The following is a 25742-nucleotide window of genomic DNA, read 5'->3' as shown; positions in this document are numbered from 1 at the left end:
GCCTGGCTGTGGCCCCAAAACACTCCAGCTGGGTGGGTGGTCCGATGGCCTAGGTGAGGCTGGTGTTGGAGCTGCTCGTGGCACTGCCCCGCTTCTGCAGGCAGCGCACAGAGCTGGGGACTTGTAGACCTGTCGTCACCTGGAAGCTGCCACACCATACCTGGGAGAAAGAGGAGAGGAGGGAGGCTCAGCCACGAGCTCCAGCACCCAGAGCCAACCCCTCCTATCCCGGCCAGGGAGGGTGAGTCACCGTGAAAGCAGGCAGCAGCGGCTGTGTGAACTTGGCCTTGAACGTATGCAGCAGTTGACTGGTGCGGGCATTGTAGAAAGACAGGAGGCCTGGGGTGGAGGGCAGAGCGATGGGGACCGTCAGAAGTGGGATGGGGACGAGGGGAGGGGACGCAGGCAGAGGCAAGGGAAGGGCAGAGTCGGCTGGAGACGGCAGCCAGGGCGTGGGGTCACCTTGGTGGAAGTCACAGTGCACACCCAGGCAGTCGGGCACGGGGGCGTCCAGCGCCTTGACCTTGTTGGCGTGCTTGGCCGTGAAGCTGATCTGCAGCCAGTTGTTGACGTGCAGGCACCAGGACGCGGCCGTCTTGCCCAGCTGGTCGAAGCGGCCCAGGCTGCGGTAGGCCACGCCCACGCCGAACGCCTTGCTGTCCCGCTCGTAGCGCACCTCCCAGTAATGCTCCCCGCCGTCCATCAGCGTGTCCCCTGTGGGGTGGGCAGTGGGGACTGGGTAGAACCAGGTCCCAGATGCTCTTCCACAAAGGGGCAGCCACCCAGGTACTCCTCGGGCCACAGACAGTCCCTTCAGATACTCCTTGGGCCCCAGCTATTCCTTCCAGATACTCCTCGAGACACAGCTGTTCCCTCCAGATACTCCCCGGGCTCCAGGTACTCCCCAGGCTTTAGCAACTCCCTCAAGAAATGCATTAAGCCCAGATACTCTCCACATCTGTTACTCCTTTCAGATTCTCAGCCCAAGCTACTCCTTTCAGATATTTCCAGGCCTTAGAAACTTCCTCTAGTTCCTCCTCATGTTCAGATTCTGTCCCCACTGTGCCCCCACTTCCCCTTCTGCCCAGAGACTAGACAATCTCAAATCCTTTGCTCCTGGCAGACTCTAAAACATTCCCACAGGCTTCAATCCTCAAGTCCAGATATTCCCGAGGACTCAGGACTCAGTGACTCCTTCCTGTTGCTCTCTGAATCCAGCTTCTACCCAGACCCCAACTTGTCATTCTCCCGTGCCTTAGCTACTTCCGAGGCCTGGAGTTCCCCCAAGTATTCCCCAAGCCAGTCACCCCCCCAGGCCTCAGCTCCTCCTGGTGTCCAGATACTTTTCCAGCTTCAACTACTTTCCCCAGATACCCTCTGAGTTGTGATGCTCCTCCAGCTGCAGCTCCACAGAGTCCAGATGCTCTCCAGATCTAAGCTAATCCCTGAGCCCCCATCCTGTCCTCCCCAGAACCCAGACCAGATTCTTGCCACTGAGCTACTGCCCCACAGCCCAGTGCAGCTATTCTTTAAGCTTTAGCTTCTCCTCACACTCCTGCCCCTCCCAGATCACAGCTCATCTCTATATAAAATCTCAATTCCTCCCCACATACAAGATTATCCCCCATGTACATCTCCTCTCCAAGTCTGCTCCTCCCTGATTTCAGCTACTCCCCCAACCACAAATTGCTTAGGCTCTGTCCCAAGCACTAGGTGTCTTTCTCTCTCAAATCTCAGCCACTCTGCAGACCCCCAACCATATCTTCCCAACTGTCACCCATCCCAGAGGCTCCTCAGAAAATCCAGATCCTCCACAGAACCATAACTTTCTCTCAGGCCCTAGCTTATCCACAGACACCAGCTACCCCAACTTCTTCCCCCCTAGATATTACTGACCACCCTGATTTCCTTATACCTCAGCATCTTTCTCCAGCTCTTTTCTGGACAGTAGCGATCCCCCTAAGCTGTGGTTCCTCCACTGACTCCAGCTTCTCCTTGGCAGGATCTAATCTTCCTGTGGTACTGTCTGTTCCTCCAGTCCTGCCCATTCTTAACTCCTCCTCAGACCCCAGGTACTCTCTCCAGCTCCTCCACATGCCCTAAGCCACTTCCCCAAACTCTTGCCTGCTTCACCTGCTCCCTATGCAACTATTCTTCCCAGCTACTCCCCAAATCCCAGCTACTCCACAGACTCTAGAAACCTCCTCTCCAAGCTCCTGCCCAGCCACTCCTCAGTCCACAGCCTCTTTCCTTAGCTGCACAAACTCTAGCTCTCCCTGGTAATCCCTCCACCCCAAATATTCCACTTCCCCGAGTACCAGAACAACAGGTGTTCTGACCCTTCCCAGAGAAGCTTTGTTGATGGCTGCCTATGTCCCCAGACAAAGGGTTCTCCCCTACCCCCCCCCCCACCAGGCCCTGTCCAGAACACCCCTCTCCCCTTCCTTACCCAGCACTGTGTAGGACTCGGCTGTGAAGCGATCCCGTCCCCCACGACCTGAGAGCATCCTCTTGGGAGACGGAGCACCTCTGTGGGTAGCGGGGAGGGAAAAGGGCTCGATTCAGCTCTTGCCTTCCCCATATGACAGCTTCCCTGGTCCACCCCAGCCACTGTGGACATTTGGTCCATCTCTGACAGTATCTGGCTCTTTCCATACACTGCGTCCTTCATGTTCATGTCAGAACACGCCTGTGCCTGGAAAACTCCTATTCAACTGTCAAAACCCTGTCCAAAGTCTCCTCTCCCCTTCATTCACTCTCTGGGCTCCTCCAGCCCTGGGCCCCTCCCTCCACCCCAGCCCTGACCACAGCGGACTCTGTGTGTCCATGTCCAGCTTGATGTCTTCCACCAGAGACTCAGGGAGGGGAGGGGACAGGCTACCTGGCTGGGGAGTTGACGGGAGACGCCGTCCGCCCCTTGCCATCTTTCTCGCGAGCCTTGATATCCTGCACCTTCCCGCCCATAGCGTCCCACTCCACGAAGAAATCATTCACCCGCAGGTTCTGGTGGGATGTGGACGCATCCAGGCGGAACATGTACGCTGGGGCCAGGCAGACGCGGGAGTCACAGAGGTGGGGAAACCCAGAGGACACAGAGAGATAGACAATGACCAAGACAGACCAAGACAGGGACAGAGAACAGAAAGAGAAAAGGAGACAGAGATAGAGAGACTGACAGACAAAGGCTCCAAGAGGGACAGATGTCTCAGAGATGGACAGGCAGAAAGACACAAGACAGACAAGGTGGGGGAGGGGAGAGGGGACAGAACATGGGGCCAGAGGAGTGGAGGCCGAGGGGTTGTTGCCTAAACATTTCCCAGGACTGGAGGCATTTTCAAACCAATTGCGCTGCCCTGTGGTTCCACTGAGGATTAATCTCAGGAAAGGGGGTGGACTACAGCATGACGGAGTTAGGCTAGACTGCAGAAGGACTTCCTAGCAGGAAATGCAAAGGTGTCACTGTGGGAGGCTGTGGAATCTGTCTTCACTACTGATATCCCATCCCCAGCTCTACAAAGGACTAATCTATTTTTCAGATAAAAAAAAAGAGAGTGTGTGTGTCTGTGTATAAAAACCATCCAGGTATAATAGGATCAACTTCAGAAGCAAAGGACAAAAGCAGGGTTATACCACACACGCAGGCTAAGGAAACCACTGTGGACTGAGCTTTGAACTTTGAGCTTCCTGGCAGCCAGGGCAACAAGGGCCACAGAACCCTGATGAGAGGATTCTCATGACACACTGGTCCCTGGGGCCTGGGGAGGGAGGGGCTGTGGAGTCAGGGGCGGGGTAGGGGTGGGAGCCGTCACCTGGTGTCTCCAGGGTCACTGGCTCAGAGAACTCGCCTGCAACTGCCTTGTTACAGGCCTTCACCCGGAAGTTCATGTATTTCATGTCAAACTTGAGACCTGAGAGGCAAGAGAGGGATCTCAACACTGTGCTCTCTCTGAGACTCCGAGCAAAGGTTAAGAGCCCACCACGTCCCACAGTAATCCCACCACCACCCCTATTCAAAGGAGCACCTTACAAACCACATCTTACCCCTGAGAAACGATCCTTGCCCTCATCTACTTGTGGGGTTATGGGTTACTTGACTCAGACTCCAACCCAGGCTGGCCAATCAGAATGCTTTATGACCCAGTCACAGTGACTGGTTCAGGGATAGGCACATGACCCAAGGTGGCCAATCGGAATTGGCCCTGGGACTTTGGTACAATAGCAAGCACAGTGGCTCTTTTCTCTGAGCTGCCCAGCTAGGAGGATGTGCCTCATGGGAAAATTTGCCAGCGCATTTGGCTTGGTTCAGGATCCCTGTTCATGTTTCTCTGCACACTGTCCCCTTCCCACCCTTTGGGTGCCACCTGTCCACCCACAGCACCTATGGCCCAGCCTCTAGCCCAGACCCACATGTCTAGTGAACTCCTGAACATCCCCCACCCCCCACCGCCACCAGGATGCCTTTTCTCCAAGCATCGCATATAGCAGTGGACAGCCCCTGCTCTGAAACCTCCCATAGCTCCCCTTGTCCTGGGGGTAAAGTACATTCTTCCTCTCACTTCTCCTGCAAATGTAGTTTTCTCTGCAAACTTAACCAGTTCTAGACACAAAGTCTCAGTACTCTGGCCTCTGAGCCCTTGAGTAGGCTATTCCCTCTGCCTGGAAGACTGTTCCCACCACCCGTTCTGTTTCAGGCCTCTGCCTGGCTGCCACCTCCTCCGGGTGCCTGTCCAGACTGCCTCTCCCTTCTCCTTTGGCTGCTCTTTTCTGAGAGTTCAGCGGCACGCTCAGCAATACCCATTCACTGCCCCGGAGCTAAGACTCCCGTCCAGAATGCTCAACTTTAGAAATATGAAACCCATCTGGCTATCAGAGGTCTGGACTCCTGTACCTCAGTTTCCTTCACTGCAAACTGGCAATCGTATGCTCCACACCGAGCAAGGTTCACAGGAGGATAGCACGAGTCAAGGAGCATAAATCCTAAACACAACCAAGCCCCTCCTGTCTTTTGAAGCAATCCACAGAACAGTAGATGGATTGCAAATAACCACATAAGTGAACCGCATAAGTGAACCGCATTCATCAGAATCCTCACTGCTGCATAGCTTTTGATGGATCCAACTTCCTGCCCCGAGGAATTCACTCACTAGGAAGTCTGTAAAATGTGGGCAGGTGTGGCTATAAAGAGGTAGCATCCAGGAGCCTTGTGATAAAACAGATCTATACCTTGACCATGGTGGTTACACAAATTTACACGTGAGAGGAAACCATACGGAATTATACACACACGCACAGAGGGGTGCGTGCAAAACAGGTGAAAGGTGAATATACTATGCAGATTGTACCCAGGTCAATTTCCCCGTTTTGACATTGAACTCTAGTTATGTAAGCTGCCACTGTTGGCAAAAGTTGGATGCAGGGGACATGTGTCTCCCTGTACTTTTTTTTTTTTCAATTTCCTGTCTATAATTATTTCAAAATAAGAAGTCACAATAAAACAAAATAAAACAAAAAGGAGTGCCTGGAGGAAAGGTTTGAGGAATCCTAATGGGGTGTGTTTATTTTGATTCCTATACAAAGGATAAACCAACAGCTTCTCAGTCCCTCTAGCTGGCTGGTGACTTTATCTCCCTGCAATTAGCATGCTCATTATTAACCATGTAAGATAATTACAGATAACCAGCAGGCTGATTACAGTCCAAGAGCAAGCTAGTGACGGGTGATAGTTAGCATGTCAGCAAGACTACCCGCCCCTGAGGGATTCCCCTGGCTCAGAATGGCTTCTTAAACTCATTAGGGACCCCCAGGGTTATCCTCCTGCAGACCCACCCCCCCACCAGCCACGTGGATCCCCCAGGCTTTTTGATTTCTTATCACTGTCAAAGAAATTCAGATGGGCTGGCCGGTTAGCTCAGTTGGATAGAGCGCCACCTTGCAACACCAAGGTCAAGGGTTTGGATCAAAAACAAACAAATGAAACCAAATACTGGGAAGGTGCTCCCGGGACACCAGCGGGAAGGGAGAGATTTTCCTCTGCTCTGTTCACCGCTGCGAGGACAGAGCATGGTATACTGCAAGCGCTCAAAAAATTAGAATGGGGGCCAGCCCGTGGCTCACTTGGGAAAGCGTGATGCTGACAACACCAAGTCAAGGGTTAAGATCCCCTTACCGGTCATCTTTAAAAAACAAAACAAAAAAAATTAGAATGAATGAATGGCTGCTGGATAGTAGAGATAAGAGGGGGACACACAAGGGTGCCTTCACTTCCTGTGCCTCAGTTTCCTCATCTGTAAAATGGTCATCATAAGCATGCCCGTTATGCATGAGTAAAACGCTTAGCTGTCACCCGTATCGCTTCCATTAGTGTTACTTTCTGATATTCCTGATCAGCCCGACCAGGCTACTCTCATCTCTCATAAGCTTTGGGGATCGTCAAGAAGGCCCCGGTTGACTGACGGGAAAATGGGAGCCCTCAGGGGTGACCTCAGGGCACTGACCGCACCTGTCAGGGTGTACTCTGTCTGCCGTATCTCCTCGATGACCATCCACGCCTGGTCCTCCTTGAGGCGGGGTGGGCCCTCGAAGTTGGTCGGCCGGTACTCCAGCACGAAGTGGTCAATCTTGCTGTCCTCCTCCGGCATGCGCCACACCAGGGTCACACAGTTATCCACCACCAGGGACTCAGCCAAGTCGATCACTGGTGCGCTGGGCACTGCCCAAGACAGAAGGGAGAGGGGGTCAGGCTCCGAACCCGGGGTGGGGTGGGGGAGAGGACTTGCCAGAGACCCGCCCACCCACATGATATAGTCTTGAGGGCGGGGCCACCTCAGGGTTCCACAAAGGGGTGGGGAGGGGGGTAGAGCTTTCTCAAGTTTCCATCAAGAAAACAGAACTTCTCCAGAATTCTCTACCAACTGGGGGCACGGCTCTCTCTGGGGCTCTACTACCAGGGGGTCTTTCTCACAATGCCGTTTTCCCCAAGGGGCGTAGCCTTCTTAAGGCTTCACCACTGGGAGCAGGGTTTTCCCAAGTCTTTGCTACCGGGTGGGTGGGGCTTCACTATGGCTCCACCCTGGGGCGGGGCCTTCCGAGGATTCACACTCATCCATACTCCAGGCCCCCTCTCAGGGCTTCCCAGACTCCCAGGCCATTTCCCTGAAATCCTGGCCCTCCAGTGAGTTCCCCTCTCACCAGGAAGGAACTTGATCGCCTGTAGCATCTGCCGCTCCTGTGCAAAGTCCACCATGAGGTGACTCATGTTGTCGCTGACCTTGGCTTTCAATGACAGCCGGAAGGCAGGGGCCATTGTCACACTGCAGGGAAGGAGGTAGAGGTAGCCTGCTGGCAGGGGTCTCAGGGCAGCCCCAGGCCTGGTCGTCCAAGATGTGGGACCCCCTCCCCCGTGTTCCGGTCCAGTGCTGTTCACCTGGGTGTCCCACCTTCACACCAGGGGCAGGGCACTGGGGTGAGGGCCAGATCCCAGCATCTTACCCATCTTTGATTTGCTTTGCAGCCTAGAGAGAGAGACAGAATAAAATTCAAAGACTTGTCTCGACCAAATCAGAGAGCCACTATACAGACAGGAAGACTGAGGCCCAGCATAGTAGCCATTTGCCAAAGTCCCCCAGCACTGAGGAAGAAACCCTCCTTCCTCCTTCTAGGCTGTACCCTGAAGGGATAGGAAGGCAAAAACATGTCCCCAACCGCACCCCAACCTCCTGCCCAGTGCCCAGTACATACAGTTGGCAGCTTTAGCAAATAAAAACCAGGGCACCCAGTTAAACTGGCATTAGATAAATAATGATTTTTTTTAGTGTAAGTATGTCCTGTGATATTTGGGATATACTTACACTAAACACTGCATGTGACATACTAAAGAAATTATTCATTGATAAATCTTAATTTCAGATCAACAACAAATACTTTTTTTTTTAGTGTATGTCTTGTGCAATCTTCAGGGCACACTTATGCTAAAATATTCCACGGGTGGGTCACACTTATACTAAAAAATTACTCGTCGCTAACCTGAAAAGCAGATTTAAGTGAGCACACTATATTTTATCTGGCAACCTTATGGGTAAAGCATCAGGGACGCCCACCTGAGGAAAGTCCTCACTGTCCGTGGCCTGCAGGGTCTGGTTGGCTGTCTCTAGAAGCTCCTCGGAGCTCTCCAGGGCCCGCGTGCAGGCAGCCAGCTGGTTCTGCAGGTAGCATGGCTCCAATGGGCAAGGTGCCAGGCACCAAAGGAGAAAACAACCCACCACAGTGCCTCAACCCCTCCCAGGGCTCCCCACCACCTTCAGGATTCAGGGTACCATGCCTTTCTAGAACTCCAGGGGGGAGAGGGGGGTTGGAGCCTCAAGAGCCTGGCCAAGTCGGGCCTGACTTCCGGCAGTATATCAGAACTTCCTGGGGAATCCCTTCCTTAAAAATTCACATGTCCAGGCCACACCTGAACTACTGGGCTCTACATTCCCTAGGGAGGGGAATTTGGAATGTTAGTAAGTTTCCCAGGATGTTTGGATGCTTCCCAAGTGACCCCAGCTTGGTGTCTGAGAGCCCATGGGAGCCATGGCAGGTGTTTGAGCAGAAGTGATACCATCAGATCTTGGGAAGCCATGGGATTGGGTGAGAAATTGGAGGCACTAGGTGAAGACAGGAGGGGAAGACTGAGTGAGCCTTGAGGGTGTGGTGATGGAGAGGGGTTAAGGGAGAGCAGGTAGCTGGGGGACTGATGGGCTAGGGAGGGGGGCAGGGGAGACACCAGACACTTGGGAGCATCTAGGTTTGAAGAAAGGTACTGAGGCCAGCTGGGCTCTGTTGAGGCTGAGGGGTGCAGTGGTCCAGCCGCACACCTGCAGCTCGTAGGTGCGGCTGGCACGGTCCTGCTTTATCTTCATGAGCATGCCCTCCTTCCGTTCCTCCAGGAGGGAGATGAGGCTCTGGAACTCCGCTTCAAGGTCCTCCTGCGCCTTGGTTGAATTTGCCTGGGTCAGAAGGGTCAGGATTGGCCAAAGCCCGTGTTCAGACGGGGAAACTGAGGCTTGGACATGGCCTGCCAGGCCCAGCCTCCCACGGGCACGAGCAGCAACAGGCCAGTTCCTATGGCTGCCACCTCCCTCCCTCCACCCACCCGAGCCTTCCCCGCCCCCCTCACCTCCACGTTCAGCAGCATCTGTTTCAGGGAGTAGATAAAACTCTGAATCTCTTCATTCTTCACAGCCAGCGTGGTGATGATCTTCCGCAGAGCCTCCTGCTCCACCAGTAACAGGAACATGAACATGAACACGCAGGGCAGGTAAGCCCCGCAGCGTGGTCTGGCTCCACCCTCCAGGAATCCAGGAAGGAGATGGGGGGGCTTCCATACTAATGGCCATGGCCTTGTGCACTTGCTGGAGGTGAAGCTCCCAGCCCTATGGACCTCACCTAGCACGTGAGTACGGGACGCATCTCCATTTTACAGGGGAGGAAACTAAGGCTCAGAGAGAGCCTCTCAGGAAGGGACAGATCCTGGCCCTGGACCGCGTCTGCCCAAGCACAAAGCCTTCAACCCAGTGCCCACATCCTGAAGGTGGGGCATGAGCTGGGGTAAGGGGCTAGCCTGGGGAAAGGGTTATCTGTGGGAAGAAAACCCCCCAGGGAGGTGGGAGAGCCCAGGAACAGGGATGGGCCAAGGAAGGGGATACCCTGGGGATGGGGCCTACCTGGGCAAAAGGGATTAGGAAGGAGAAAGGGATTACCTGGACAAAGCCACAGAGCCCAGGTAAGTGGGGAGGGGGAAGGGAGCTCCTGAGGAAGGGAAGGAGGGGAGAGGGAAGATTCGTGGGCGGTTCGGGCTTGAGCCTCTGGCTGCGACCCAGGCTTCGATGGGCCCCTTTTCTGGGGGTACAGGGTCGGCGGCGGGGTCGGCACTGCGGAGCTGGTGGGGCGTCCTCGGGGGGCGGGCCGGGGCGAGGGCCGGGACCCCCGGTCCGCGGCGGGGATGGCAGGTGTGGGGGATGAGGTCAGGACTGGGACCCACGTCCTGGGGGGATGGGGGGCTTGGCGGGGCGCCTGGCCCCAGGCCAACATAATAGGAGGGGCTGCGTCCCAAATGGGGAGGGGAGATCCGGGCAGGGCTGCGGCGGGGGCGGGGCCTGGAGCGCCGAGCAGCTGCAGGGACGGGGGTGGGGGTCGCTGCGGCAACACCTGGTCCCCTCCCTTGTCGCCCCCCTGCTGCGGGCTCCGCCCCGCCCCGCCCCGTCCTACCCTCTGGTCCTCCATGGCTGCAGCCCAGGTCACCCCAGCCCGGCCCGCGGGACTCGCTGGCTCTTTGAGTCCCCAAAGTGCCTTTGCCGCTGCCGGGAGCCAATGGCCCGCCGAGCCCTCGCCGCCGCCGCGCCCCGGGTCAGCGCTCCATCACTGGCCGCAATGCGCAGGCGCGGCTCCAGAGGGACGCTGGGAAATGTAGTCCCGCGGCTGGGGTCGCCCAGAGCCGGGACCTCCAGAGCCTGGGGCCCAGCCAGTGACATTGGTAGTGATGTCTGAGCTAAAGAGAGCCCCAAGCTGGGAGACAGAATGCCTGATTCGGCCCCCAGCCTTGCTATAGGACCTCCAGACCATCCCTAGTACTCCCGTGCCTCAGTCTCCCCACTTCTTCTCTCTCGCTACTCAAACTGGTATTTTAAACCCTCACCTCACCCCGCGAGATCTGGCCCTGGACCACTCACAGGCCATGCATTTACCGAAAAGCCAAGGCCTTTCCCCAAGCGGGTGTTCAGCCTCCAATACCCTCTTTCCGTCCCCACACCACAACCGAACTCCTACACATCCCACAAAGCCCCAGGCTCTAACATCTCCTCTCTAGAACCCTCCCCGCCAGCCCAGAATTCACAGGGCTAGGAATGACTGAGTCCAGCTCTGTCTTTCTTATCTGACTAGAAGGGTCTGGAGCTGAATCTATCCAGGGTCCTCTGCAGAGAGTGGGGGGAAGAGGGCTTCCAACGAAGGGGGCTGAATGTCTGCTAGGGAGGTGCAGAGCGCGACCGCAGGGGCCTCCTTGTGGTTGACAGGAACACGACTGTGAAGGATGCGTGCTTTCTGGTTCCGAGTGAGAAAGGAGGTCATTCAGCGGTTGCATATGAGACATTGTGGTCTGTGGGTCTGCCACCTCCTCTCAGGAGGCCCTGCTGACAGGGGAGGGGGGCAGGGCTGGGAGGAACTATAGAGCCTATGAAATCCCTCAACTGGGTCCCCAAACATCTCCCCAGCACATGGCAGCAGGAGGAACCCCCACACCTGTGGTAGGACCCAAAGTCAAAGTCATCAGTAGAAATCCATTCCTCCAAACCTCCAAGGAAGACATTTGGGGGACAAAATAATTGAGGCAGGAATCCTGCCATTCAGTCCACCACTCAGGCCTCTGCCGTCTGCCCCCTCCTCCACCCTGTGTCACCTGCTCTTCCAATGCGTGCCCCAGTCCAGATGCGTTTATGTAGAGCCTTCCAGAAAGGTTTCTGCTCACTGGAACACATCTTCTCCAACACACACAGATTCACATAAGCACACTGACTTTTAGATAGAAAACACTTTGGGGAAACCGAGGCAGGAAGTGGCAGGAAGTGGAGCCCGCAGAAGCCTCGAACACCGGATGTCTGCCACTTCTGCCTATCCGGCGTGGGGTGGAGATTGCGGCGGGAAGTTTGTCGCATGGGAGGGGGAGAAGGGGACAGCTGGGACAGGGCTGATGGGCCAGGAGTGGAGTCCCTGGACATGGTGCTGGTCCTCCTGGTGCAGTTGTGGGGTGAGTACTTGGCCCTCCCTGCCCTCTACACCCCTCTCCTGTTGCCCGTTACCCCCCACTGCCTGCCCCTCCTGCTCGGAGTCCCAAACTTCACAAGGTCCCGTCTCCCTCTGATACTAAGGACCTGATGTGGGTTGAAAGAGTCAGGAAGGGTCTTCAGAGGGGAAAATTCAAACCATGACCTATATGCCACCCTTGCATGACTTGGCCCCGTTCCTCTCTGACCTCTAGCCACCTCTCTACACGCCCTGTCTTCCCCAGCTCTGTCCTGCTGGTCTTCCTTCCCTCCCTCCCTCCCCTCCTTTTCCCGACATGCCAGGCCCGATCCCACCTCCAGGCCTTTGCACCTGCTATCGCAGCTGCCTGGTACTCTTCCCTGGATCTCATGTCTCTGGCTGGGCTCCATTGCATCTCAAACACCAAGAACTTGACCCGACCTCGCCTTCTGGGGGGTCTAACAAGCACCTGACTTATCATGGCCAAAAGCAAACTCATTCTTTCTGCTCCAGCCCACTTCTCCCTCAGGGTCCCCCACCAAAGGCCACCATGCACATAGTCCCTCAGGCCAAACTCTGGGCATACTCCACCATTCCGCCTTCCGTCTTCCCCAACTCCAGCCTACTTGCGCTTCCTCTGGGGACAACCTTCAAACTCTATCCATGTCTCTCCCACCCCAGCATCACAGGCTCGGACTAGTGCGGTCGCCAACTCCCAGGTGTCCCCACTCCTGCCCCTGACCCCTGTACCCCACAGTGTGTTCTCGCCATGGCAGTCAGGGTGACCTTTTCATTAAAACTGAAACTGAACCATGTTTCCTCCCTGCTCCTTTGGTTTCCCATCACATTTAGATGAAAAGATAAACTGCCCCTTTCCCCACCTCCCCACACCACCCCCGCGGCCCACAAGGCCTTGTGTTAACCATCCCCTGCTGACTTCTCCCATCCCACCTCCCTCTGTCCCTGTCTCTCTCTCTGCTGCAGACACATGGGTCTCCTCGCTGTTCCTCCCACACGCCAGGCTCGGTCCTGCCCCAGGACCTTAGCACGTGCTGTGCCCTCTGCCTGGAACGCTTTTCCTCCAGACCTTCTTTCCCACAACTGGTTCTCTCTTACCATTCAGATCCCCCTTCAAATGTCACCACCTCAGAGAGACCCTCCCTGGCCACCCTCTATAAGTCGATTCTCCCTCCCTTCACTGTTATCCTCTGTGGTCACTCTCCATTCCTCTCCTCCATCGTGATTCTCATTTCATGCTTTCCCATGTCTCTCTTACCCCGGACTATCAGCTCCTCAAGGACAAGGATTTTGTTCAGGGCACCCAGCATAGGGCATGGCACATGTTAGGTGATATTGATGTGGCTGAGAGCTGGACATGTCATAGATAGAATCCATCTTGAAATTCCACAAGAGCTGACTGAGTTATACCCATCTTGCAGATGGGGTCATTAGGCCTTAGCGAGGAGAAGTGACCTTCCAAAGGTCATACAGACAGTGAGGTTTCAAACCCTTACTGCAGGGTCACTAGGGGAGTGAGTCACACACACACTCACGTGCACACACTGAGAAAGGTCTCACCCACCTCTTCTGTCCCCCAACCATTCAAGGAGCCACAGGCCTGAGTATACAGCAGGGGCCCAAATCACTATGGGTGAGACAGGACAGTCAGGTGATCTTGGCCTGTCAGGTGGCCCAGACCCAGGCCTGGGAACGTCTCCATGTTGGGTGGACCAAGGACGGTGATGTCATGTGCCAGCCATACATCACCAACAGCAGCTTTAGCCTGGGGGTCTGTGGGCCCTGGGGACAGCTGTCCTGGCTGGCACCTGGTGATCTCACCCTGCGACTGGACCGTGTCAGCATGAACGACAGCGGGGACTATGTGTGCTGGGCAGCTATGGAGATTCCTGAGTTGGAGGAGGCTGAGGGTAATGGGACACAGCTCATGGTGTCTGCAGGTATGAGAGCAAGTGAGAGAGACGGAAGATTCTAGAATCTTAAGACTCTTGACTTGGGCCGAGCCCATGGCGCACTTGGTAGAGTGCTGCGCTGGCAGCGCGGCGACGCTCCCGCCGCGGGTTCGGATCCTATATAGGACTGACCGGTGCACTCACTGGCTGAGTGCCGGTCACGAAAAAACGACAAAAAAAAAAAAAAAAAAAAAAAAGACTCTTGACTTCTTTTGTCTTGCTTTTTGGCAGCTGGCCAGTACAGGATCCAAACCCTTGACCTTGGTGTTAGAATCATAAGACTCTTGTTCTCAAGCTCCTAGAAACATACAATTCTAAATTCTTCCCATCAGACTCTTAGGATGAGAGATCCCCCAAAGTCGAGAACATTGAAGTCTAAAATCACAGAACCAAAGACACACTAGAACATACCATTCCAGACTGGGGTTTAGCAAACTTTCTGTGAAAGGCCACACGATCTCTCCTGCAGCTACTCCACTCTGCCCTCGTGGCATGAAAGCAGCCATAGACCACACAGAAACGAATGGGGTCCGATAAAACTTTATCGGCTGGGGTCCGATAAAACTTTATTTAAAAAGACAGGCCGTGGGCCGAATTTGGCCTATAGGCTGTAGTTTGCTAACTCTTATTCCAGAATGTCACAATCATAAAGATTCAGGAGAATATACAATTCTGGAGTTTTGATGAAAACCATTCCAGAATCTTTTTAAAAAATGTTTTTAGAGTATATCCTGCAGACAAAGGAACACACATACTGTAAGTGTCCAGCTCAGTGGATTTTTACCACCTGAACATGCCCATGCAACCCCCAGCAGCTCAAAAACATAACATTTCCAGCCTCCCAGATATCCTACATGGTCCCCGGGATAGCACTACCCCTGCCCCCAGCAGTATGCTGACTTCTACTAGCATTGATTGTCCGGAGCCATAGAGCCGGGCTCTTGCCTCGAGGCCTCGGAGCCTTGTTTGCTGTTACCTTCCGTCCCTCCCCCTCGTGTGCACTATGGTGTGGGAGACTTTGCAACTTGCCATAGATAACAGGGGAATTTCCCGTTTACCGGAACAACCCGCCCTGCGGTTTTCTCAGCAAGCCACCTGCTGCTCACTTCCTGATCTGCTGATCCCCTCCTGCTGGCTACATAGCTGTAGCCTTGTGGCTAATAAATGAGACCTGATCAGAATACTGTCTTGTCACCATTTCTCTCGTCTCTTGTTCCTTCCAATTCCCACTCCTCCCTCCAGGGTCCGCTTTGCTGTTCCCGCGGGTCGGGACATTCTGGCGCCCGACGTGGGGCACTGGATACGGGGGACACCGTGAGGAAGACGGCGCCTCGGAGGGTCGACCGCTGAAAACGAAAGAGTGAGACCTTCGTCGGCCGCGGGGACCTGCCGCGTCGGGATAAGGTGAGGAAGCGCGCCCGACTATGGGACAGGAACTGAGTCCACATCACGTCTGTGTGAGACCGTTACAAAAGGCCTTAAAGACGCGAGGAGTAAAGGTTAAAATGGGTGATTTGCTAAAGTTTTTGGATTTTGCACGGGATCTTTGTCCTTGGTTTCCGGAGGAAGGGGACTATTAGTGCAAAAAGATGGACTGGGTTTGGGAGTGCATTACAAGATTTTTATGAAACCTGCGGGCCAGAGAAGGTCCCGGTGACTGCCTTTTCCTACAGGAATTTGCTCAAAGACATGATTCCAACTAGGGACAAATCCCTGGACATAGCCGAAACTGTGGCTCAGACAGAGGAAGTATTAAAAGTCACTTCCAAAGCTGACCTCAGAAATTCCTCCCCGCCGCCTGGCGAGGATATAGACCTCGTTTCCTTAGAAGATGAAGGTGAAGGGGCCAAGGCTCCTGTTGTTAAATCTAAAAAGTCTAAAAAGTATCCCTCATTCAAACTCCAGGGTAGTGAGCATGTAGCCAATCCTGACCCCTCAGAGGTTGATTGGGGCGACTTGGAAAGAGGTCGATTGTCGCTGAAGACAATGTGCATGGAGGGGCCTGTCCTTATCGTGCCCCCCCCCCCCCCCCCCATAATTTGGCCTCTGCTCCGGCGGTAATGGCTGCACCAGATTCCAAAGAAGAGCTTGAAAAGAAAATAAAACAGCTAGAAGAGCACATAAAGTTAGAGGAAAAATTCCAGTGTTTGACCACCAAATGACAACAGTTAAGGTTAAGACAAGCGGAAGGGGCAGCTGGCAATCGCCCTCCCTGGGACCGTAAACTGGGGACCTCAGTAACAGAGCCCCCCCCGTCACTTAGATGTGGGCAGTACTGGCCAGTTTGAGGCCTACCCAGTGTCTGAAACCATAAATGGCCTGGGACAGGCTACACGACACCATTCTAGGTTTGGGTATAATATTATTAAAGAGTTAAAGGCCGCTATTTCCCGGTATGGGCCCACGGCGCCATAGACACTTGCTATACTGGAGTCTGTAGCTGAAAACTGGCTCAGCCCCATTGACTGGAAGACCCTTGTTAGAGCCTCCCTCTCGGGGGGCGATTATTTGCTCTGGAAGTCAGACTTTCAGGAGAACTGCAGGGACACAGCAAGAAAAAACCTACAGGCTGACAAAGACTGGGGTCTTGACATGTTAACTGGCTCCGGTGACTATTCTAGCATAGAAGAACAAAAAGAATATGACCCTGCCAGATTCAGGCAGCTGCCGTAAAGGCCTGGAAAAGGCTCCCTGCTAAAGGGGACTCGGGCGCTTCACTCGCTGGAGGCAGACAAGGGCCTGATGAACCTTTTCCAGATTTTGTAAACAGACTGATGACAGCCGCAGAAAGAATATTTGGCAATATTGACGCTAATGTGGACTATCTAAGGCAGTTGGCTTTTGAAAACGCCAATCTTGCCTGTCAGGCAGCTATTAGGCCCCGTAAAAATAAATCACATTCGCCTTTGCTCAGACATTGGATCCTCTTATCAACAGGGTCTAGCTATGGCAGCAGCTTTTAATGGACAAACAGTTAGAGACTTTCTGGCTAACAAGGATAAAAATAAAAGGGGTTGTTTCAAATGTGACAAAACAGGACATTTTGCCAAAGATTGTCAGGTCAGCCAAAATAAGGACTCAACTGCTAAAACTCCAGGGACTTGCCCACGGTGTAAAAGAGGAAAACATTGGGCTAATGAATGTAAGTCTAAAACTGATATTCAGGGAAATCCCTTACCACCCCTTCAGGGAAACGGGAAGAGGGGCCAGCCCCAGGCCCCGAATCAAGTCTGTGGGGCAATCAATTTTGTTCCAGCCGGGAACAACAATCCATTTCAAAACTCAGTAGAGTCGCCCCGGGGAGTGCAGGACTGGACCTCTGTTCCACCTCCTGCACAATACTAACCCCTGAAATGGGAACTCAAGCCTTAAGCACGGGGGTTACTGGTCCATTGCCCCCCGAAAGCTTTGGGTTAGTTCTAGGCCAAGGCAGTGCCATTATAAAGGGTCTACTAATATATCCCGGAGTAATCGATAATAACTTTACAGGGGAAATTAAAATCATGGCCAAAGCAACTAGTAACATTGTTACTAGCCCCCAAGGAGAAAGAATAGCCCAATTAATCTTACTCCCACTAATAAAGACTAGACACAAAGCTCATAATGCTCTAAGGGGATCTGGAAGTTTTGGGTCCTCTGATGCCTCCTGGGTTCAACAAATTTCTCATCCAAACCCCTCCCTCGCCTTATGGTTAGATGGTAAACAGTTCACCGGCTTAATAGATCCCGGGGCTGATGTTACCATCATTAAACAGGAGGATTGGCCCACCAGTTGGCCTATTTCCGAGACCTTAACCAACTTAAAAGGGATTGGACAAAGCAACAATCCTAAACAAAGTGCAAAATACCTTACTTGGAAAGATAAAGAAAATAACTCAGGTCTCATCAAACCGTTTATCCTCCCTAATTTACCTGTTAATCTTTGGGGAAGGGACCTGCTCTCACAAATGAGAGTAATAATGTGCAGCCCTAATGACATAGTTGCTGCTCAAATGCTAGCTCAAGGATACAGCCCAGGGCATTTTACAACCCATCCCAGTTACAGGCCAACGTGATAAAAAGGGGGTTGGGAGTTTTTAATTTCGGCCATTGACATGCCTGCACCCCAAAGACGTGCTGATCCCATCACTTGGAAATCGGACAAGCCTATTTGGGTTGATCAATGGCCATTAACATCAGAAAAACTATGTGTCGCCCAACAGTTAGTGCAGGAACAATTACTGGCCGGACACATTGTTGAAAGTAACTCCCCATGGAATTACTACTCCCGTATTGGTTATTAAAAAGAAATCTGGAAAATGGAGATTATTACAAGATTTAAGAGCTGTTAACGCTGCAATGGTGCTTGTGGGTACCTTACAGCCTGGCTTACCATCCCCAGTTGCAATCCTCTTAGGTTATTTAATTTTATTTGTTTATTTATTTTTATTTATTTATTTTTTAAGATGACCGGTAAGGGGATCTCAACCCTTGACTTGGTGTTGTCAGCACCAGGCTCTCCCAAGTGAGCCACGGGCCGCCCCCCGCCTTAGGTTATTTTAAAATTGTTATAGATCTCAAAGACTTTTTTTTTTTTACAATTCCTTTGCATCCTGATGATCAAAAACGTTTTGCCTTTAGTATTCCCTCAATAAATTTCAAGGAGCCTATGAAAAGATAAATCACTGGCGGGTCCTACCTCAAGGTACGGCCAATAGTCCCACCTTATGTCAAAAATATGTGGCTGCGGCCTTACAACCGATTAGAACAGCCTGGAAATCCATATATATTATATACATTACACGGATGACATTCTATTAGCAGGGCAATCAGGAGAACAGGTTTTACAGTGTTTCGCCCAACTTAAACAACAACTAACAGTAGCGGGCTTACAAATTGCTCCCGAAAAGGTTCAGCGACAGGATCCTTACACCTATTTAGGTTTTCAAATTAGTGGACCCCAGATTTCCAACCAAAAGGCACTTATTCGCAAGGATCAATTACAAACCCTTAATGATTTTCAAAAGCTGTTGGGAGATATAAACTGGCTCCGTCCGTACCTTAAGCTTACCACAGGTGACCTGAAACCCTTATTTGACGTATTAAAAGGAAATCCAGACCCCAAATCTCCTAGGTCCTTTTCTCCAGAGGCACTGGCTGCACTCCAAAAGGTAGAAGATGCTATTGCAGCTCAGTTTGTTACCAGCATCGACTACGCTCAACCCTTAACATTTATCATTTTTAATGCAACAGCTGCCCCTACAGGACTGTTTTGGCAAAACAACCCTATTCTGTGGATTCATTTACCTTCATACCCCAAAAAGACTTTACTTCCTTACTATGATGCTGTTGCAAACCTGATTATATTAGGCAGAGAAAATAGTAGAAAATATTTTGGGCTTGAGCCAACCACATTAATCCAACCTTATACCCAACAACAGGTTGATTGGCTCTTACAAAATTCGGACACCTGGATGATAGCTTGTGCCTCTTATGCTGGTATAATAGATAACCACTACCCATCAAATAAATTTATTCAGTTTTGTAATCTACATGCCTTTATATTTCCCCGAGCCACTAGCAAAGTGCCCTTAGCTAATGCCCTTTCAGTGTTTACTGATGGCTCGTCCACAGGCACCGCGGCTTATACTGTCAATGATAAAATAATCATATTTAACACCAGTCATACTTCTGCTCAGCTTGTAGAATTACAAGCTGCCATTGCGGTGCTGTCAGCCTTCCCAAATCAGGCTTTTAATATCTATCCCGACAGTGCCTATTTGGCTCCTTCTATTCCACTTTTAGAAGCAGTTTCTCAAATCAAACATATTTCCAATACTGCTAAACTATTCTTACAATGTCAGCAACTCATCCAACATAGACCCACACCTTTTTTCATAGGGCATATTCGAGCACCTTCCGGCCTACCAGGCCCCCTAACCAAAGGTAACAGCCTAGCCGATGCAGCCACCAAAACCGTGGCCACTATTGCAGCCGACCCTGTAACACTGGCTCAAGCTACACACGCCCTTCATCATGTTAATGCTCACACACTTAGATTACTATTTAAAATTACTAGAGAACAAGCTAGACAAATAGTCAAACAATGTTCCACATGTGTTACTCATTTGCCAATCCCCCACCTTGGAGTGAACCCTAGGGGACTTGTCCCAAACAAGATTTGGCAGATGGATGTTACCCATTATCCAGAATTTGGCAACTTAAAGTACATACATGTGTCCATAGACACCTATAGTGGATTTTTGCTTGTCACTCTACAAACGGGAGACGCCACTAAACATGTCATTTCTCATTTATTACACTGCTTTTCAATTCTAGGAGCTCCTAAACAAATTAAAACTGACAATGGCCCTGGCTGCACCTCAAGGGCCTTCCAAGATTTCTGTGCTAGATTACAGATACAACATCTTACGGGTATCCCTTATAATCCTCAAGGCCAAGGAATTGTTGAAAGAGCACATTTGTCTTTAAAGACTTGCCTTGAGAAAATAAAAAAGGGGGATGCTATCCTACAAAAGGCTCCCCCAGGAATCTACTTAATCAAGCTCTTTTTATTCTTAATTTTTTGAACCTGGATTCTAGCGGCAAGTCCGCAGCCGACCGTTTTTGGCATCCTGAGTCCCAAAAACAATTTGCCATGGTCAAATGGAAAGACCCACTGGGTAACACTTGGTATGGCCCAGATCCAGTCTTGATTTGGGGAAGAGGCTCAGTCTGTGTTTTTTCTCAAAAGCATGATGCGGCCAGATGGCTGCCGGAACGATTAGTTAAGCAAGTTGATCGTAACCTGTCACCCAGGAAGTCCGTTGGTCCCTGAGAACGCCTTTTTTCGTTTTTCTCCTTCTCCTGTAGAAATGATGGTGACCAAACGCCTTCTTTGGCTCCTTAGCCTGTGCTGCCAGCTGATACGGATCCAAACTGGTTTTGAGGATCCCGCGAGGGCCCTTGAAAAATTAAGGGCAATCCACGGTAAACCATGCGATTGCAAAGGGGGATATCGTTCCAGTCTCCCGCGGGATGTCCGAGCAATCGTACAATGCGGTAGTCACGCGGCTTATCAAGCCGGCTGGGACAGCTCGACAGCCTTAAAATGGCAGTGTGTTAAAAATCCACAGGCTATTCCTGCTGTCAATGGGCGCCCCGGACCGTGCCCTTGTACAACATTTGTCAGTTCTGTGCATAGTTCTTGTTATTCTTCTTTCCAGCAATGCACCCGTGGAAATCTTACATATTATACAGCCATCCTAGAAAAATCGATGGCGGGGTCTGTCGGGGGAGAACATGCAGTTATTCCTTCCGTCGTCGGGCCAGGTTCAACTAAATTTGTCCAAACCTCTTGCCCGGGCACAGCGGGTAGCCACGTGTGTTGGTCCACCTCCGCCCCTCTTCATGTGTCTGATGGAGGAGGTCCCCAAGATCAGGCCAGAGTGCTTAGGGTACAAAGGAGGATAGAGAAAATAAACGAGGCCCCCTTAGCCCTGCCTGAAGCCAGGGGCGAGTTGAAACGCGATACCCAGACCTCCAACATCCTTCAGGCTACTTACAACCTGCTCAATGCGTCTAATGCTGAGCTTGCACAGAACTGTTGGCTCTGTCTGACTGTAGGACAACCCGTCCCCCTTGCCATCCCCAGTCCGCATTCCAATTATTCTGCTGATAACCAGTGCTCACTGACTTCTCCTTTGCAGGTACAACCCTTACAGTTTTTTAATTCCTCTTGTTATTACTCCCCTTCAGTTAACAATAGCTTTGCAATCGACGTCGGGATTGTTGCTTTCACTGAGTGCTCGACTGTTATTAATGTTTCTACACCTTTGTGTGCTCCTAACGGCTCTGTCTTTGTTTGTGGTCACAATGAGGCTTATACCCAATTGCCCACAAATTGGACAGGGTTGTGTGTCTTAGCTTCCCTCCTGCCCGATGTAGACATTATTTCCGGAGACGAGCCTGTTCCTGTCCCTACAATTGATCACATAGCTGGAAGAGCTAAAAGAGACATACAGTTTATTCCCTTACTTGCAGGGCTAGGAATTCCCGCCGCAACTGCGCCCGGAACCACTGGCCTTGCTTACGCTCTAACCCAATACACCAAATTGTCTAGTCAATTGGTCTCTGATGTAGAAGCCACTTCCCCAACTATACAAGATTTACAAGATCAACTAGATTCTCTGGCAGAAGCAGTATTACAAAATAGAAGAGGTTTAGATCTACTATCTGCAGAGCAGGGAGGTATTTGTTTGGCCCTACAGGAAAAATGTTGCTTCTACGCCAACAAGTCCGGAATAGTCAGAGACCGAATCAAACAGCTCCAAGAAGACCTGGAAAAAAGAAGAAGACAATTGGCGGATAACCCCCTTTGGTCTGGACTGAATGGATTCCTACCTTACCTCCTACCCCTTCTTGGATCGCTTCTTGGCTTGCTTCTATTGCTTGCCTTAGGTCCTCTTTTGTTCAAGAAACTTATGGCATTTATTAAACAGCAAACTGAGGCTATGCAGGCAAGGCCTATACAGGTCCATCACCAATGCCTAGAGATGCAAGAACAAAGTGGTTCACATGTCCCGCTGAATTCAAATTAGCGGGCTGCCTCCCCTGTGAGCTGAACTGGATAGCCAACGACGGGTAAGAGGGTGACATCCCCGTACGCGCCACCTAAGACAGGAGGGCCGCCATTGATGCGGCCTCATCCTACGACGGGTACAATGCTCGGGATGGATGGCCCCAACCTAAGACAGGCACAGTTCCCGAGGGGTTCTCTTGGCTTGAAATAATAAAAAAGGGGGACCTGTCTGGAGCCATAGAGCCCGGCTGTTGCCTAAGAGCCTGCCTGTCCGGAGCCATAGAGCCCAGCTATTGCCTCGAGGCCTCAGAGCCTTGTTTGCTGTTACCTTCCGTCCCTACCCCTCGTGTGACTATGGTGTGGGAGACTTTGCAACTTGCCATAGATAACAGGGGAATTTCCCATTTACCGGAACAACCCACCCTGCGGTTTTCTCAGCAAGCCACCTGCTGCTCACTTCCTTGTCTGCTGATCCCCTCCTGCTGTCTAAATAGCTGTGACCTTGTGGCTAATAAATGAGACCTTATCAGAATACTGTCTTGTCTCCATGTCTCGCGTCTCTTGTTCCTTCCAATTCCCACTCCTCCCTCCAGGGTCCGCGTTGCTGTTCCCGCGGGTCAGGACAATTGATCTATTTTTGCCTGGTTTTGTATTTATTTTAAATGGCTTTCTCTTTTGTGTCTGGCTTCTTTTACTCTGTGTGATTTCTGGGAGACTTATCCATGTTGGTGCATGTGGCAGTGGTCCGTCCTTTCTCCTCAGTGTAGACTATTCCGTCGTGTGACTACACCACCATTATCAATCCAGTTTCCTATTGATGGATGTTCGGGCAGCTTCCACCTTTTGGTTAGTATGGATAAGTCTGTTCTGAAAAATCTAGGGCTTGTCTTTTGGCAAAAATATGTACACATTACTATTGTACCTTGGACAATTGTGGAGTCTCGAAACAGAATCCTACAGGGCTGGTGGGTTAACTCAGCTGGTTAGAGCGGTGTTATAACACCAAGGTCAAGGATTCTGATACCTGGACAGGCCAGCTCTGGAAAAAAAAAAAAAAAAAAAGAAGGAATCTTACACTTCTAGAGTCATAGGGACAGAAGGTTCTGGGATCTTAAAATTAAAGCATGTATTGTCCCCTAAGGAGGCGAATATTGATTCTTGGGGGTTAAAAAATCTTACTCTTTTTATGTATAAAGTATAAATACACATACAGAACATATGCAGATTTACAAGTATATCTGTGGAATTAACATTTCATGGGGGAGCAAATTAAGATTTCAAAAAAGTCTAAAAACACCTTCTTAGGTGGGTGATAATGAAATCTAGAATCTTAGAATTGCAGTATCTCAAGTACTTGAAATAGACTCAGAATTTTGCAATCTCAGAGTGTGTAAGAGCAGAGAATTCTAGATTTCTAGAATCCAGAAGTGAAGGTCAGACTCTCAAAGTCGGAAAGAACTTTCTAGATCAGCAAAGCTGAGGCCCCAGAGAGGACCAGGACGTGGCCAGCGTTGTACACAAGGCGGGGATGCAGCCCAGTTTCTGCAGAGCCCGGCTCCCACGCTCGCCTGGCTCTGCCGCGACACCCTTGCGAGGGACACAAGCTACCCAGGCCCCCTGCCTGCTTTCTCCGTGGTTCCTGTCGGCCCCGGGTGCCTGCCCAACCCCCATCCGGCAGAAGGGAGCACCCGGCTCCCCGCCCCAAGAGATGCCCGTTCCTCTCCAGCTGGCAGGACCCGCCCACTGGCGGGGCCGCGTGTCTGCCTCCAGGGTGGTGTGCTGTGGTTGTGTCAAGGGGGCCAATTAATTAGCAATTAGCAGAGGCGGGGTGTGCAGGCTCCAGGCTGTGCCTTGGCAGCTGCGAGGGGAGAAGCAAGCAGGCGTCGGTCCAGCTCCGCACGGCTGGCGTCCCCACCCCCCACAGCCAGCCTCCAGGGACCGCCCGCCCACCCACCTCAGAACCTGCTAGATGAAGGGGTTGGGGGCGCTGGACCTCACCTTAGCACAGCATTCGGAGCCTTCGGCTGGGGCTCATGAAGGTTATACAGACCTGATTCAAGTCCTCATTCTTCCATTGACTTGCTGTGTGACCTTGGGCAAGTAACTTGACCTCTCTGTGCCTGTTCCCTCAGCTGTCAAAATACAGCCAGTAGGGCTGGCCGGTTGCTCAGCTGTTTAGAGCTCAGTGTTGAACACATCAAGGTCGAGGGTTTGGATCTCCCCCAGCAGCCAAAAAACCCCCAAACAAAACAGCCAATAGTGCTTCTTTGGCCGGATTGGGCGGATTTAGAGTGGGTCTATCTAAAGAAGCACAGGACCTCGGGACATAGTAAGTGCTCAATAAATATAAATGTGTATATATATATATATAGGCGGCCGGCTGGTACAGGGAACCTCATTTTTCAGAAGACAAAACTGAGGTTCAGAGTGGGCACCTACCTGAAGCCCCACAGCACGGAGGCCCCTCCTGGGCTGAGGGAGCTCTGACCTCGGAGGGTGGAGCGTGCAGGAATCTGGTTCGAAGGTGGGTACCCTCGGGCGACAGTGACGTCTTCTCTGCAGATGGCCCCCGGACCCCCAGCCTCCCAGGTGAGCCCCTGGCACGTGTCCCTTCCCAGCCCCGCCCCCTCAGCCCGCCCACTCTCCTCCCAGGACTGCTCCTAGTGCTGCTGGCGGCGGGGGTCGTGGCGGTGGCGGCGGTCGCGCTGGGCGCGGGCATCTGGGGTCGCCGCCGCTGCCGGGAAAAGGACTCAGGTAACACAGACAACCGCGCCGGGGAGCCCGTGGGCGCCGCAGGCCGCCCCCGCGTGGCCGAGGCGGGAAGTGCAGCTGTGGACAGGGATGGCCCGTCCCTCATCCGGCCATTAGGAGGGCCCCGGCCGGGATGCTGGCGGGGAGCGGAGGGGAGTAGGGGGATGGAGAAGGCCAGGCCCTGCACCCACGTTCTTCAGAAATAGAAGCAAAGCCCCAGAGGTGAGCCGCGGAGGGCCAGACTCTCTTAAGTGACTGTCCCCTCTTGGTCTGTGTCACCCCCATCTAGGAAATCCATTCTACAGCAACGTCCTATACCGGCCTCGAGGGGCCCCAAAGAAGAGTGAGACCTGGCCTGGAGAGAGAAAGGAGCTGGACACACCCAGGGAGGGCCAGAAAGGCCAGAGCGTGTACGCTCTCTCTTTTCCCCAGCCTGCCACCCCCCCACGGCGTCTGGCCCCCCAAACCTTGCCCCAGCCAGAGGCCCAGCCAAACCATCTCTACCATCAGGGTCTCTCCTGGCCCAGGCCCCTCTGGGCAGCCAAGGCCCGAGGGTTCCCTGTAGTGGGAGAGGAGTTGGAAACTCCAGGAGACACAAAGGGGATCCCACAAGAGGCTACAAAAGGATGTAACTGCGTAGGACTAGCCGGTTAGCTCACTTGGTTAGCACCAAGGTCCAGGGTTCC

The 25742-nt window shown here is 52.4% G+C and overlaps 2 protein-coding genes across 3 annotated transcripts; one reads left to right on the top strand and one right to left on the bottom strand.

The window, feature by feature from the left end:
* Positions 1–49: 49 nt before the first annotated feature.
* On the bottom strand, positions 50–10260 carry FSD1 (fibronectin type III and SPRY domain containing 1). 2 transcript variants are annotated; one of them, XM_063112057.1, is made up of 13 exons: positions 10246–10260; positions 9155–9250; positions 8853–8984; positions 8097–8198; positions 7489–7511; positions 7189–7310; positions 6500–6709; positions 3810–3908; positions 2882–3041; positions 2450–2529; positions 463–714; positions 251–339; positions 50–160 (listed from the first exon to the last, which is right to left on the bottom strand). In XM_063112057.1, exons 1-13 carry the CDS (start codon positions 10258–10260, stop codon positions 50–52), a joined length of 1491 nt encoding a protein of 496 aa, XP_062968127.1. The 2 variants fall into 2 exon arrangements, with proteins under 2 accessions (XP_062968127.1, XP_062968128.1); XM_063112058.1 differs by having other exon boundaries at positions 136–160; positions 542–714.
* A 1425-nt stretch (positions 10261–11685) lies between these two features.
* Positions 11686–25710, top strand: TMIGD2 (transmembrane and immunoglobulin domain containing 2). The gene is given in 8 exon segments (XM_063109966.1): positions 11686–11779; positions 13374–13733; positions 14988–15105; positions 15419–15582; positions 24958–25059; positions 25346–25514; positions 25516–25604; positions 25607–25710. Coding segments are annotated over 8 exon segments (1200 nt in total).
* Positions 25711–25742: the final 32 nt, after the last annotated feature.

This window comes from Cynocephalus volans, chromosome 10, assembly GCF_027409185.1.
Source record: "Cynocephalus volans isolate mCynVol1 chromosome 10, mCynVol1.pri, whole genome shotgun sequence".
NCBI classification, from domain to species: Eukaryota; Metazoa; Chordata; class Mammalia; order Dermoptera; family Cynocephalidae; genus Cynocephalus; species Cynocephalus volans.
The sequence above is the reverse complement of the archived record's forward strand: the minus strand, read 5'-3'. Positions and strand labels throughout refer to the sequence as shown.